Here is a 16,173-nt window from a genome sequence, read left to right as displayed (position 1 = left end):
TTATAAACGATGCTGCTAGGAACTGACGAATCGAATTAATTCACATTCTGCTACCAACCAATCAGAAAGCAGATTTGCTCCATAAATATTAAACCTTTTCTGTAGCAATTTCGCATGTTTTTTTCCGTCTCGACACAGTAAGAATATTTTGCTCTGTGGAACTGTCTACTGCAAACAAGTCACTTCTCAAGACTTGTGTGTAACAACGAACCATCGGAAACTGTTCTGTCAACTGCAAACCAGTTACCTCTCAAGACTTGTTTAGAACAATGAACCATCTGAAACTAAACATGGCTTACACTTCTAGATCCCATATATATATGACCCCTAAATTACAGTAGACCCTTACATTTCAGTGACAGTGTGCCTTGCTTGGGGTGATTTAAGTTTAAAAAAAAAAAAAAAAAAAAGTAAAAGCCTGTCTTTAAGACTTACATTACACATCCATCATATTCTCATATCATTTCTCTCCATCCATGCAACGCATGTCCTCAACTCTCACTTGCCAGGTTTTATTTCAATGTTATTAGACTGTATACAGATGCCTTATGGACTCTTCACTTGCTTGACAGTGATAATGCTCAATTAGTTAGTAATGACATACCACCAAAGTAATCGGTTGTATATCTACTAGCCCACTTCTTTCAATGTGGCCATACCATAGAAGTCTCCTGTTCTGTACATAACGTCCAGATTTAATCTTCCTCTGAGGTCATCAGATCTAAGACTATATTTAAGACTTACATTAAATACTCAGCATATCATTCACATATCATTTCTCTTCATGCAACACATACCTTCAACCCTCCCTAGCCAGGTTTAATTTCCTAACATTATAAATCTGCGCCGCTACGAGGAAGGTGGGCTCTCTTTACCGTGCTAGAAAGTTACTTACGCCTGAAAGTATCCTGTAACTCTACAAAGCCACCATTCACCCATGTATGGAGTATTGTTGTCACATTTGAACTGGTGCATCTACTATTAGTCTCTCGTTCCTGGACAGGGTTCAAAAGAGAGTCGCCAACCGGATAAATCCTGAACTGTCATCTAGGCTTCAGCCTCTGTCCCATCGACGAACTGTTGCATCTCTCTGTTTGTTCTACAAGTATTTTAATGGTGAATGCTCTGGCAAACTACAAGCCCTTGTACCTCTCAACGTAAATACCCCCGACAAACCTGACAAGCAGCAAAGTCCCACCCCTTCACAGCAGAGATCCCTAGATGTAAGAAAGCATTCTACTCTTATAGTTTCTTACTCAGAACTGTTGGACTTTGAAACTCCCATCTGGGTTTCTGCTTTCCTAACTGTACCGACATGCAGAAGTTCAAGTGTAATGTAAACAGACATCTTGCTGCTCAACTCCCTACATAGTATCCCTGCAACTTATATCCCCAATAGTAGCCCAGTACATCAAAGTGGCAATGTGTCTTGTTTGGTATGAAAATGTAATAAGAAAATTTTAAGAAATGGTAAAACCAAACAGGAAAACCATGTAAAAAAATAAATTTATTGGACTTAAGTCGGAGTCGGATAAAAAAAATTCTGACTCAGACTCCAACTCCTAGTACTCTTAAAAATCCGACTCAGACTCCAGCTAAAACCTCCGACTCCGCAACCGTGATCCTTTCAACTTATGTCCCGAATAGTAGCCCCCTACATACAAAGTGGCACTGTGCCTTGTTTGGGGTGAAAATCAAAAAAAAAAAAATGCTTGACAGACCCTTCATTTTGTCAACAACAGTAATGTTCTTTTGGTTAGTAATGACAAGAACTCAATTCACTCCTAAACCTTACAATCACACCAATATCTCCATGTGTTATTTATTCCGCAATTTGGGGACCTCAAGTTGGAACCTTCAAACTAGAGGAGCATTGCCCTACAGTCGATAGTACTGCACTTAAAGGCAGGCATTTGAATCATTAAGCGTGCTTAAGAGGATTCCTGTTTGTCCGAGATGGGCAAAATGATGTACTCTCGCAATTAAGAAACTTGACATTTGCAATTATTTAAATCCGAACAAACTGGGTTAATTAACGCAACACAGCAATGACAGAGACGTTCTACAGTTTCAAGCTTAAGATAGACAGGGGTTTGCTAGGTCAGACAGAGGTATAAAAAAAGTGACAATGTCTTTCTTTTTTATTTTTAGACCATTCAATTTCTCACAGTCTCATAAATATAAGATTTATTTTCCATTACATTAAAAAGGTATGTATACGTCTTGATAATATTAAATGACATAAATGGCCATTTGTCCCTCAAATAATGAATCATTTTTGGTCCGCCGATAAAAGGAAGGTGGACCTGTAAATTCACCCTTGTCGGTTCGTCTGACCGCACTTTTCTCAATAACTATGCCTTGGAATTTTTAAAAATTTTGTACAAACATTAAACATGATATGAGTAAAAAAGTAACAGAACGGATTTTTCATGAAAACTCCAGTTGCCCTCCTAGGCGTGCCTTTTGGGTTAAAAATGGCTAAAATTGTCACTTTTGTGCTTATTAAAAAAAAATTGATGCTTTGGATTTTTATAAAACTTTCTGAAAAGTTGTAACTAGCTGATTTCTATATAATTTTGTTTGTCTATACTTCGCGATAACTCTTGTGTATGCCCCAGGGGCTCTTTTAGGGCTAATAAAAACATTCCATTCTTAGGATTATTTTACTATATTTATGCATATCTATTTAGCAGTTTTGCATGGTGTTGAACTCAAATTTAAATATGTTAAGGTCTTGGGGACTTTTGGGGCTAAGGGGGAGGGGAATGATAGACTTAGTCATTTCTTTTTTTGCATGGTGCAGAACTCAAATTTACATGTTAAGGCCTAAAACTACACCGTTTGTTCATTTTGACCAGGATTTGATGTCCCCTGAGGACTTTTGGGGCTAAATGGGGATGGGGGGAGGGGCAAATGCTGAACTTAGTCATTTTTTATGCCTCATTCACTGTGCACTAAGAAGGAGGGACCATGCATACTTCACTTGTTTTTGTTTTTTTTAATTTTAGATATATTAGCAATACCACATCATTTTTTCTTTAGATCGAATAAACTCAAATCAAGCATTATTGAAAAGAGCATAAAAAACAAAGAAATACTATCTTTAGTTTTTTAAAATCGGTCCATTAGAACTGGAGTTATGACCATTCAAAGTATCAAAAAAATGTGTGGTTTACTGGACATTTTGCTTTAAGTCAGTTCTATTTATATGCATATAAGCTTGTGACTGAAAATGGTAGGAAATTTGCACAATTTACAGACTAACTCATCTTTAAAATTTAATTTTCATATTTATATGCGGTCGTCACTACTTCTATCGATTCGTGCATAGAAAGATTTCAAATTTTAGGATAAAAGAAATAAATATATTCACTATTAAATAGGGTTTGAACACAGTTTCTATCTTTACTTATCTTTGTATTACAAAGAGTTAACTTTGAGATGTTTTACTTGCGACTCGAAACAAAAAAATAAATAAAAAAAAAAAAAAAAAAAGAAGTTCATTGCCGGTTATTCTTCTTCCAAAAAAAATATTTGGGTTTGTATTACTATACAGATTCGAAAAAGTTGTCAGAAAACAAATATATAACAAATAAACACTATGTTTTTCGAGCCAAATAAACACTTTACATTAAATAAAAACACTAAAAAAATATCCGGTTAGGTAGAAAAGTAACTTATCTTGCCTTTGATAACATTTGTTATATATTTGATTTTTGACAACTTTTTCGAATTTATGTGTATAAATAATACAAAACATGTTTCTAAATAATAACAAAAATAAAATGAATACTTTGTAAGTTAATTGACGAACGTTTTGTTTAGATTCTTTTCTTTTTTTTTGTGCGTGTCTCGGCACATAAAATTTTTTATGTTTATATGCGGTCGTCACTACTTGTATCGATTCGTGCATGGAAAGATTTTATCCAATTCTTTTCCAAATTTAGGATAAAAGAAATTAATATATTCACTATTAAATGGTGTTTGAACACAATTTCTATCTTTACTTATTTTTGTATTACAAAGCGTCAACTTTGAGATATTCTAACTTTTGACTGGAAAGACGTACATGTGTTCAAATTCCATAGCAAAGACAATTCTTTTCTCTGATTAGCTAAAAACACTAGAAACGCTTCGAGTATTTTTGTGAACACACCCCAACCGCTTATTTGCAAAAAGTGATCTACTGCCAGCGGGCATGCTATAGAGGCATGTTTCGTCGTTAATAGTCGGATTTAGATAGCGATTTCTTCGAATATACAAATCACAACAAAAATATTAAAATAATATTTTAAAGAAAATTTTATTGTGAATCCAGCTGTATAAGTTTTATTTTGATGGAAGTAGGAGAAATGTACTTATTACTGATTTAAAAACTATAAGTGCCAAATTAAGTAGCAGTGTGTGCCTTGTCCAGCGTTGAACATTATAGTGTCTGGTATTTTTAATTATACATCCAGGGTTATGCTATTTAAAAAAAAAATATATATACTAACTTTATGGATGCTTATTGTGTATTTTTCAAGTTTTAGCTGGACATACAGACATTGTCGTTCATATAATAGACAGAGGATATTCAGATACTGTAATTTAAAAATAAATTGTAACTATTTTTAACATTTTTAAATAGTTACCTAAAAATAAAAATCAGCAAGGGAGATAACTTATTTTAAATTGAGCTATACAATAGGAAACATCTTAAAGTTAAAAAAATGTGCAAACAAATAAAAATCAAAATTTGAGTAGATACATTTAGTGTGAAATATATTTAAATAAGTAAATAGTACAGAAATTAGTTTGCATACTTTGAATTAACCAATCTATGGAGGAATGGAAAATACATTTTTTTCTAAGTATTATTTGCTTTTTTCGGACTAGTGTTATCATCTTCGGTTTCGTTTTCACAATACTTTGGTTGATGTAACCTCTGACCTTATTTAGGTGTATCTTGTTAAATGCAGGAATATTTCTGTCAAACTCAGGAATCTGCACAGAATTCGGAATAAAACTCTTTGATACATAAGAGAAGGTAGCACGCTCTCATTTCATGACTGGATAGAAGTCCTAAGTAATTTGCAGTTGTATTGTTGAGTGTTACCCACACTGAGGATTGAACCTTCAATCTCTAGAACAGTGTAACATTACAACTGAATTTTACCAAGTGCTTTATCCACTATGCCTGGGTTCCATTGGAAATTCCATGCAAATTCTGGAGTTTGACAGAAAGATTCCTGAGTTCAACACTTGGAAAAGATTGGAGGTTACATCGACTGAAACGTTGTGCAAATAACACTTAAGATGAGAACAGTAGTTTGAAGAATCCAAATAATACGAATTATCAATTCTCATCTCACAAATTTTTAAACTATTTTTTCTACTTGACTTTCTAAATCTAAACAATGAAATCATTCATCACAAGTATTGCTTTCATACAATGCATGGGAAACGCCAGAAAACTATGCCAGCACAAAATATTTCAATAACCAGTTTTAAAAAGAATTCAAATATTCAACAATATTTAAAATATGTATTAGATACGTTTGAAATTTATATTAAAATTTATAAATATATTTTGAAGCTACACTTCATCTTCAGTATGCCTTTTTTTTTTTTGCCACGTTGTTTTTGGAGCATAGAATCAGTAGAAGTCCGTTTGTTGTTTTTACGGTAGTCTTTTCAAATGTCGGAACGGTGCGTTGGTCACGTGGAATTCACGTTAGGGTTTGTGTTCCTTGATAAAAGCGCTGGTTGAGTTTGAATAAAATAAAATACGTATTAGATATGTTTGATTCGTTTTTCTACATGACTAATGCACCGTTCCGACATTTGAAAAGACTACCGTAAAAACAACAAATGGACTTCTACTGATTCTATACTCCAACAACAACATGGCAAAAAAAAAAAAAGAAAGAAAGACATACTGATGATGAAGTGCATCTTCAAAATATATTTATAAATTTTAATATAAATTTCAATATAAATTTCAAACAAAATAAATGTCTGTTTATTTTGTAATAATGCGTTGTTTTGGCTTCAAACGTATCTAATACATATTTTATTCTATTCAAACTCAACAGTGCTTCTATCAAGGAAGATAAACCCTAACATTTTTTAAAATAATTTCTCACTTTTAACTATTCAACATGTGTTATGGTGACTTAACTGTTCACTTATAATGGACTCTTCTAATCATTATATAAAAAACGTCGAGTCTAATACTCACATGCGGAATTATCACAACCTAACACAAGGCTAAACTGTCTAATTAACAATCAGAAAATGCTGACAACCTTTTCTTTAATTTTATTCATTGCGGACTATTATCCTCATCTTTTCTTACTTGTTTCATGACGTTTCGCCCAACTATTCCTCTGGCCTTCGTCAGGTGGTAACCGCGATGGATAGGAACTCTGAATCTCCTGACTGCATTCACTGCAATTACTGCCTTCCGTAGTTGTTGTCTCATCACATTTTGACCAAGTAAGCCTCTGGCTGACTTTGGGTCAGATTGAAACCGCTATCTTCACACAATTCTCACCTGAAACCACAGAGATTCAACGTCTCTATCCACTACGCCATGTGTTTTCCTATCCCGTCGCGGTTACCACCTGACAAAGGCCAGAAGAATAGTTGGCTGAAATGTCGTGAAACAACTAAAAGATGAGGATAATAGTCTGCAATAAATAAAATTAATAAATAATACTCATCTCAATTATGAATTCCAATTAAAAAATATAAACCTTTTCTTTGTATTCACTTTCTTGTACAATATATTCTTTTCTACCTAAACCCACTGTTAGAGTCTTTCTTTATGACCCTTTCCTGGGCCAATTTGCTATGGCCCTAGGAAAGGATCATAAAGAAAGACATCATGTTGAACTCCAATCTATAGTCCCCTCTTGCCAAACTTTCACAAAAAAAAACACTCGACTAACTACAACCACTATATACGATTTCCCCCACTTTCTATATGTGCTTAAATCTAAACGCAGATTCCATGAACAAAGCTTCTTTCTCAGAATTGCCCATCTGTGGAACACTGTTCTGCTGGTCTGCTTCCCAGTTGAATACAGCATAGTAGCCTTCAAATCCAATGTAAACAAGTTCTTGAGGAGCCGTCCCCATAAATAATCAAATTCTACCTAATTTACAGCATTAAAAATTATTAAACTACCACCTTACATTTAATAACTCTTATCCTTGAGTGGCATTCAGGCCCTGATAAGTGGTGATTCCCAAGTAAAAAAAAAAAAACGTTGCATATTGCTGTGGCCCTAGAAAAGGGGCATAAAAAAGACAGCATGTACAACAAATGTTAGACCAAATATGATGAGAAAATGGATGAGAGTAATTGTAGAACAGTTGATGTAGCAGGGTCAGGTCAGTTAGAGAAAACATGGGAGGAAGTGAGAAGCATAGATTTGAGAAAAAAGGGTCAGATGAAAAAAAAAAAAACTAAACACCTAGCCAGAGATAAAGTAGTTTGAAAATCAATTTCTAAAAGCCCTCCAATCCGTGTCATCAGGTAAAGCTGATGTGATACTAAATATGATGACAACTTATCGACTAAAGAAAATCCGACAATATATATATTAATTTTTCAGTGGGTCTCCAAACTAACACCATCTACTTTGGTGTTGTGGGAGGGGATGTTGGTGATATAACATTTGAAACAGGAAATGGTTTGGAGAAGATAATATGCTAGCTGACCAGAATTCCTGTTAGCAATTTGGTCAGGCCTGCAGTTGAACGGGTTCTGTCGATCAAAACAAACACAAAAAAAAAATAAATATTCTTCTTTTTACTCCAATGGTTGTGGAGAGTTTTGGAGTTGCTGAACCTTGTTTAATTCCATTCAGATGATTGGCGATATTGCAGATCAGCTAAAGAATATGATTCATGAAACAAAGTGGCTTTTGCATGCGTCTCACTTGCAGAATAGGGGAGGGAGCATGAGTGATAATATTTTTGCTATCATACCAAACAGACTGCCAGTGGATACCTTCCCCCCCCCACACACACACAACTAAAAAAAAATTTTTTTTTCAAAGAAAATTTAAAAATTTTTTTCTATTTTTCAAAGAAAATTAAAAAAAAAAATTTTTTTCTTCTATTTTTCAAAGATTAAAAAAAAAATTTTTTTAAAAATTCTTTTCTTCTATTTTTCAAAGAAAATGAACATTTTTTTTTTCTATTTTTCAAAGAAAATTTTTTAAAAAATTCTTTTCTTCTAGTTTTCAAAGAAAATGAAAAAAAAAATTTTCCCCCCCATTGATTTCTTCTCACTATAATTGTAGTAGTACTTTTAGAATTGTTGACCCTTATACAATTACATTTCTTCGGATCATTGGCGATATTGCAGCTTGGTTAAAGAATGAGACTTGAACTTGAAGCAGGTCTTGCATCTCATTTGCGCAAGGGTAGGGGAGTGATAATTGCGACACCTCTGTTCAGTCTCGAGAGACAATGGATACCTCATGTAAGGGTAGCTGTGCGTGAAATTGTGAGACAAAGGTTTCGGAAATCCAACCACATCTCTCCTGAATCAGTACTGCTTGAGTCTAGTGGCAAGGGGAAGTCCAGGACGACTGGAAACAATGCCGAGATAAGTGGAGAGTACCTACAGCACCTGGCGTTCCTCAATGATCACCCATTTTAGTACTGATCAAACTCAACGTTGCTTAACTTCGGTGATCAAATGGGAACCAGTGTTTCAACATAATGACAGTGATAATATTGAAATTTATGCCGTAATGAAAGTGATAATACTTTTGCTATTATAACATACAGACTGGCAGGGAATAGCACCCCCCCCCACCTTCCATACACACAGCAAAAAAAAAAAAAGAAGAAACGATCAAGATTTAAGAAACTATTTTTCTATTTTCCTCTGTTCAGTCTCGAAAGACAATGGATAACCCCTGTAAGGGTAGCTATGCATAAAATTGTGAGGCAAAGGTTGCAGAATCTCTAACCACATCTTTTTTTTTTAATAATTAAAAAATAAATAAATAAATAAAAAATAATAAAAAAAGATGGACTTACCCCAAACTCCTTGGGTTGATCACCCAAGGTCTTCAGTGTGGCCCCCGCAAGGTAGCCCACTGTAGCCTTCTCTGCCATCTCGTGTGGCAGGTTCGCAAAGACTGCGAGAGTGGCAACAAAGCAACTGGTGCCTAAAACAATATTCCTTTTGGTAAAATGTCGAAGAAACCTGCAGAAAAAGTGAAAAAAAGAGAAGAAAAGATAAAACACACTGTAGACAAGAAAAAATATCTGAACAAAAATAGCAACACAAAAAAACAAAAAAGGCAACACAAAAAAACAAAAATAGCAACACAAAAAAACAAAAAAAGGTAACACAAAAAAACAAAAAATAGCAACACAAAAACACAAAAAAAACAAAAAAGGTAACACTAAAAACAAAAAGAAAAAAATAACACAAAAAGAAGTAGATATGAAAAGTCAAGAGGTTGGTTGAGGAATGGAAAGATCGAAAATGAATGGGATAGGGGGAAAGGGGGCACATACCTAGATAAGAAAAACGACATGATTCTTCAGGTCAGTCGTTATCAAACCGCAGTGTTTTTTTTGAGTCTGAGGTCAGCTAGGTTTATCTGATATTTTTTTCATTTGTTGTGGATTCAGATATTTCTATAAAAATTCTTTGTCCATCCATCTGTCACATTTAGTTTGTCGATCCGTCACACTTTATTTAAAATAACATTTTTATGTTATCATACACAAAAGCTGGATTACTCAACGTTTGTTTCTCTAAAGTTTTTTCCCTACATATTTTTAATCATGCAAGATACATTGCAGCTGCCACCAGATTCGTCTTTTCACATTCACTTTCGCGGCCATTTATGAATCAGTTTCAAAATTCACGGCCGAATAGTCCTTTGCTAAAATAAAATCATAAAATAAATCCTAAATAAAGTTAAAAAACATACAGAAAAGATCGTTCTAACGACTGCTGATAGTGTTTATGATGATGATGATGATTGTTACAATATTTTTGCAATATAATGGGGTATGATCGTGCACAGTCAGGAGACTCTATTTACAAACGATGCTGCTAGGAACTGACGAATCGAATTAATTCACGTCCTGCTACCAACCAATCAGAAACCAGAATTGCTCCATAAATATTAAACCGTTCCGTAGCAATTTCGCATATGTTTTCTCTGTCTCAACACGGGAAGAATCTTTTGCTCTGTGGATTCCAACTCGAGAACTGTCTACTGCAAACCAGTCATCTCCCAGGACTTGTGTAGAACAATGAACCATCGGAAACTGTTCTGAAACTAAATATGGTTTTCACTTCTAGAATGCTGATGGTATTGGTCATAGTGATTATGATAATCGTGTTGACAGTGGTGGTAGTTGTGGTGATTATGATGATGGTGATTGTGATGATGATGGTGGTGGTGGTGGTAGTAGCAGTGTTGGTGATTATAATGGTTGTGATATGTTGATAGTGGTGATTATGATGATGGTGGTAGTAGTGGTGATTATGATGATGATGGGTGTGATGGTGGTGGTGATGATGATGATGATGATGATGATGAAGAAGAATATAAATGTGAATGAATAAAAATAATATAAACCAAATAAATAATTACTGACGATCTACATAGCTAAGAAGCTAAAATAAGGTAGATGCCTTTATACTCTCTGCTAGTGATTAGACCAGTTCTCTCAGGTGAAGCGATACCATGGAAGGGATGCCAATCCCTTTTGAGATTCAACTCTGAAAAGATCAGGTCACTTCACTGTTCATTCAAAAATAAGATTCTTGAAGGTCAGCTGTTATCAAGCAGCAGTGTTTTCTTGATTCTGAAGTCGGCCATGGTTCCTATTTACAATGCCTCCCCACGGGACAGAGTTAGACACCAGGGTCGTTTTTTAACGTGGAGAAAAGGAACAAAAATAAAAATTGTCTCAGTCGTGAAGGATTTCTCCTCCACTGACAGAGAACAAGAAATTGAAGTGCAGTATCTGAAGAACAGATACTACACTTTGAAGTATTTATTTGCTCCCTCACCGAGCAAATTAGGCACAAGGCCGATTTTTAATGTGAGGAGTGAAGGGGAAATGGGGACCAGCTCCCCGGGGAGTAGGGGAGCTGGATAGTGACAATTGGTATGAAGGGTTGCCCTTACATTGACCAGGGTCTGATATGTGGGGGTTACCCCCACATATGGTCTTTGCTTGCAGTATCTGCCGGAACAGATACTACACTTTGATCTTGTCCCGAAGCCATGGTTATCCGATATTTTTTTTGTTTGCTGTAGATCCATTCACATATTTCTATAAGAATCTTTGTTTGCCCACCTGTCACATTTTGTTTGTCGATCCGTCACACTTTATTTAAAATAGCATTTTCATCACTTAAATTCCATACAGAATGAAAAGAAAAAAGTGTCGCCCTATAGAAAACAACACTACATCTTCATTTATTTGTGGACTATTATCCTCATCTTTTAGTTGTTGTTTCAAGATGTTTCGGCAAATTATTCCTCTGGCCTTTGTCAGGTGGTTAACCGCGACAGGATAGGAACGTCGAATCTCCTAACTGCATCCTCAGCAATTACTGCCTTCCATAGTTGTTGTCGCCTCAACAATTATGGATTGCTAAGGATGCAGTTAGGAGATTCGGCGTTTTCTTGGGAAGAATTCCGATTGCAGTTTTCCGTCAAACAAGATCAAAGATGGACCAGATATGTTCCCGATTGGCCAGAGATAGGTTAGTTCGGAAAACAATTTCTAAAAGTCGTCCAACACATGCTAGCATGTACAACAGACGTTACACTAAATATAATGATGAAAGAATGGATGAGAGTTCTTGGGTTAGTAATTGTAGAACAGTGGAGATGAGTCAAACTTTCTAATATATATATATATTTATATATATTTTTGTTTTTCTATCTATCTATATATATATATATATATATATATATATATATATATATATACATAAAAGTGAAAGTGTCTGTGTACATTTCTCTATGCAATAACTCTGTCAATTTTTAGTCTTCAGACTCAAAATTTCATATACAGGGTACTGAGATTTGGGAAAATCTATGTGATCGGTTTTCGGCCAGAAATTTGGCTGTTAAGGAGTCAAAGTTCAACGATTTGACCTTTGAGAACTCTACCAAACTCCTCCGACAATTTGGGGGTCTAAACACTTGAAATTTTAGATATAGGTTCCTTGGACATGGCTCTAACTTAATAACTTGATTTGAGCCCAAAACAATAAATGTTAAGGGGTCATTATAGGGGTCAAAGTTTAAAAAATTTACCGCTTTTTTTTTTTTTTTTGCTCAACATACACCTCCAAATACCCGAGCAGAAATGCAAGTATGTGTGTGTGTGTATATATATATATATATATATGCACATTAAGTTTTGACCTTTGAAAACTCTACTAAACTCCTCCGTCAATTTTGGGTCTAAACACTTGAAATTTTAGATGTAGGTTCCTTGGACACGGATCAAACGTTTTAATTTGATTTCAGTCCAAAACAATAAATGTTAAGGGTCAAAATTGGAGTCAGAGTTTAGACCAAAAATTGACCTCTCTGTCAATTTTCGGTCTAAACATTTGAAATTTTACATAAAGTGTATTCAGACATAGGGAAAGCTTTTGAATTGGTCTTTGGCCGAAAATATGGTTGCCAACGGGTCAAAGTTCCAAAGATTTGACCTTTGCAGTCGCTAGCAAACTATTCAGCTAATTTAGGGTCTAAACATTTGAAATTTTACATAAAGCGTATTTAGATATGCAGCAAGCTTTTTAATCAGTTTTTGGGCAAAAAGTTGGCTGCCAAGAGGTCAAAGTTGAAAGATTTGACCTTTGCAGACTCTATCAAACTCCTTTGCCAGTTTTGGGCCTAAACACTTGAAAATGTAGGTTACCTGAACATAAGTCAAACTTTTTAATATATATATACATATGCACATAAAGTTCTGAACAGTACATAGCCGGGCTGAACTGCTAGTCTGCAATTTTTTTGGAAACATAAGTACATTTAATCATTTATTGTTGATATAGATGCACAAGTTTGAGGCGCGTAGACTAAAAAGAATCAACAGCATTCTATGATGAGATTGGCAGTTTATTGCCTTACAATGTCAAGATTGCTTTCAACAACCCTTTTTAAAAAGAGAAGACATATTTTTTATTTCCTCTTCCAGTTGTGTAAATATTTTGCATCCACCCCACTAATACACACACACGTTTTTCCAGCAAATCTGTTATTCATACCAGGGTGAGTGGCAGGAATTTAGACAAACTCGTGTGTGTGTGTGTGCGCGCGCGTACATGTGTGTAGATGAATCCCCACACACACACACACACAAACATCACACACACACAAAAAAAAAAACAAAAAAAAAACACCGCACACACACACAAAAAAACATCACACTCACTCGCATCCTTTGAAAACTTGCACAAAGAATTGTTTATTTTTTTTGTTGCGGCCATGCTTATCTATGGAAGGTACTGTCCATATGTCCTGCTAAAGTTTGAAATACCTCCGCTTAAGATTTATATACATGGCTATTTTTAGTTTTTCCAAACGTCTTCACCATTGGTCAGTCTGTTGGGCTTGAGTTTAAAATAGAATTTTCATTTGTTGCTCATATTTGAGTTTGAAATGGCATTTTTCTCAGCCATTTTTTTTTTATCTTCCTTCTTGGTTGTATGATGGATTGTTTATTTTTGTTGTTGTGTCCATGCTGCTTTGTAGGAGACGCTGTCTGTATGTCCTGCTAAAGTTTGAAAGAGCTTCATTTGAATTAAGACTTATGCACATGCCACTTTTTTGCTTGTCCAAACAATTGGCCATTTTGTGGAGATTGAGCTTAAAATAAAATTTTCGTTTGTTGGTTATGTTTAAGTCTGAAATGGTATTTTTTGCTGGGAGATGGCTACTATATTATACGCCACAATGTAGTATGTAAATATCTCTACTGGATCATCTGGAAAAGTTGAATATCGAATGTGGCAGCAAGTCCTTGGATCATATACCAAAACTAACACTTGAAAATAAGTCATACACATTTACTATGACGATGCGATTCCTACAGCTGCATGCCTAGAAAACAGAGCTATTAAACCTATGGAACAAGGAGAAAGAAGCAACCTTAGTAGAAGTTAGTGTCTCCAATGATGCTGGGCTAAACAAAGCTGAGAGGGAGAAGATAATGAAATATTATGGTCTCATGTACGATATAAATATACCTGGTGAACCAAGTGCAAGAGAGATACAAAAAGAAAAATTGCACTTAAAGGGACGGTTAGAATCTTAAAAAGATCTCTCGGTTGGAATGTATGAATGAGATAGAGGATGAATATCTGGCATCCAGTAGGATACTCCATCTCCAACTAGAACAAAGTGATAAGAAAATTTAAAAAAAAAAAAAAAATCAACACCACACAAGGACTGGCAGTTTATTACCTGCGATGTCAAGATTGCTTTCAGCAATCCTTTTTCCAATGAGGAAGCATCTTTTTTTTTTTTATTTTTAACTTTTCTCGTTGCATAAATATATTGCAATTGTACAGCATAATCATGTTGATACACCGGTTCCCGCTGGATCACCGAAGTTAAGCAACATTGAACCTGGTCATTACTAAATGGGTGACCATTTGGGACTTCCAAGTGCTGTATATGCTCTGCGCTTATCTCGGCATTGTTTCCAGTCGTCCTGGACTTCTCCTTACCTCTGGACTCAAGCAGTGACAGTTCAGGAGAGGTGGGGTTGGCTATTGTGCAACCCTTGCCTTACAATTACATGCGCAGCTGCCCCTACAGGGGGTATCCTTTGTCTTTCGAAACTGAACAGAGGCATCATATAAATGATTTGCTGAACATTTTTAAAATGGGTCAATGTGTTGTGCTGAAGTTTAAAATAGAACTTTCATTTGTTCGTAATGCTTAAGTTTGAAATGCCATTTTTGTTGGACATTTTTTTTTCTTTTGTATCTACTACATATTACCACTGAAGCATAAGGGCTACTATGGTAGGGACTAGATTTAAGTCGTGTGTGGGTGAGAAAGAGAGAGAGAGAGAGAGAGAGAGAAGGGTCACAAGATGTTTGTTCAGATTACATTTAAATTTCAGTTAGTACAGTCAAGGAAACAAGGAGCATGGAGAGAATTACAAAAGCAAGCATTACAAGGAAATCAGCAATTAGAGTAGAAAGTTTTCTGACATCTACCGACCTCTACAGTGAAAGGGTGGAATTTTGCTGCTAGACAGGTTGGTTAGGGGTATTTACATAGCTGTGGGTACCAGTACAGCAAGTTCATTAGAGAATAATTCATGGAAGTATTTTTAAAACAAACACAAAGATGCAACTCTGCAGCAATATGACATGAACGAAACCTAAGAATTTTTTTTTTTTTTTTGTGCCTTGTCTGGCAGGATGCGATACAAGGTCAAATGATGGTGTTGTAAAGCTATAAAATGCTGGCAAATGTTTCTGAATTTTTGAGATGAGGATTGATAATCTATATATCTATAAAACTGAAATTGTTTGGGTGAGTGCGTCCGTGTGCGTACATTTCCCTATCAAATTACTCTGTCAATTTTCAGTATACAGACTCGAGATTTGACATAAGGGCTATTGAGATTAGGGAAAATCTTTTCTATCGGGTTTTCAGCCAGAAATTTGGCTGTCAAGGGGTCAAAGTTCAACGATTTGACCTTTGAGAACTCTACCAAACTCCTCCATCAATTTTGGGTCTAAACACTTGACATTTTAGATGTAGATTATTTGGACATAAATCAAACTTTATAATTTGATTTGAGTCCAAAACAATAAATGTTAAGGGGTCAAAATTAAGGTCAAAGTTTTTAAAAATTTGACCTCAGTGGTCTCTATCAAATTACTCAGACAATTTTTGGTATAAGCATTTGAAATTTTACATAAAGTGCTTTCAGATATAAGGCAAGCTTTTAAATCGGTTTTTGGCCGAATATTTGGCTGCCAAGGGGTCAAAATTCCAAAGATTTCACCTTTTCGGTCTCTAGCAAACTATTCAGCCAATTTGGAATCTAAACATTTGAAATTTTACAGAATGAGTATTCAAACATGCAGCAAGCTTTTTAATCAGTTTTTGGGCGAAAATTTGGCTACCAAGAGGTCAAAGT

General features: G+C 35.1%; 1 protein-coding gene across 1 annotated transcript in view; it reads right to left on the bottom strand.

Annotated features, from left to right (window-relative positions):
• Positions 1-16,173, bottom strand: part of LOC145265530 (uncharacterized) — a 193,449-nt gene that overhangs the window by 17,859 nt on the left and 159,417 nt on the right. The window contains exon 3 of the mRNA XM_080121458.1: positions 9,049-9,217. Within this exon, the coding sequence (XP_079977584.1) occupies positions 9,049-9,126 (78 nt within the window). The 5' untranslated portion in view covers positions 9,127-9,217. The remainder of the gene's footprint in view (positions 1-9,048; positions 9,218-16,173) is intronic.

The sequence above is a fragment of the Euprymna scolopes genome, chromosome 40 (genome assembly GCF_053919585.1).
Source record: "Euprymna scolopes isolate OS-2025 chromosome 40, ASM5391958v1, whole genome shotgun sequence".
NCBI classification, from domain to species: domain Eukaryota; kingdom Metazoa; phylum Mollusca; class Cephalopoda; order Sepiida; family Sepiolidae; genus Euprymna; species Euprymna scolopes.
The sequence above is the reverse complement of the archived record's forward strand: the minus strand, read 5'-3'. Positions and strand labels throughout refer to the sequence as shown.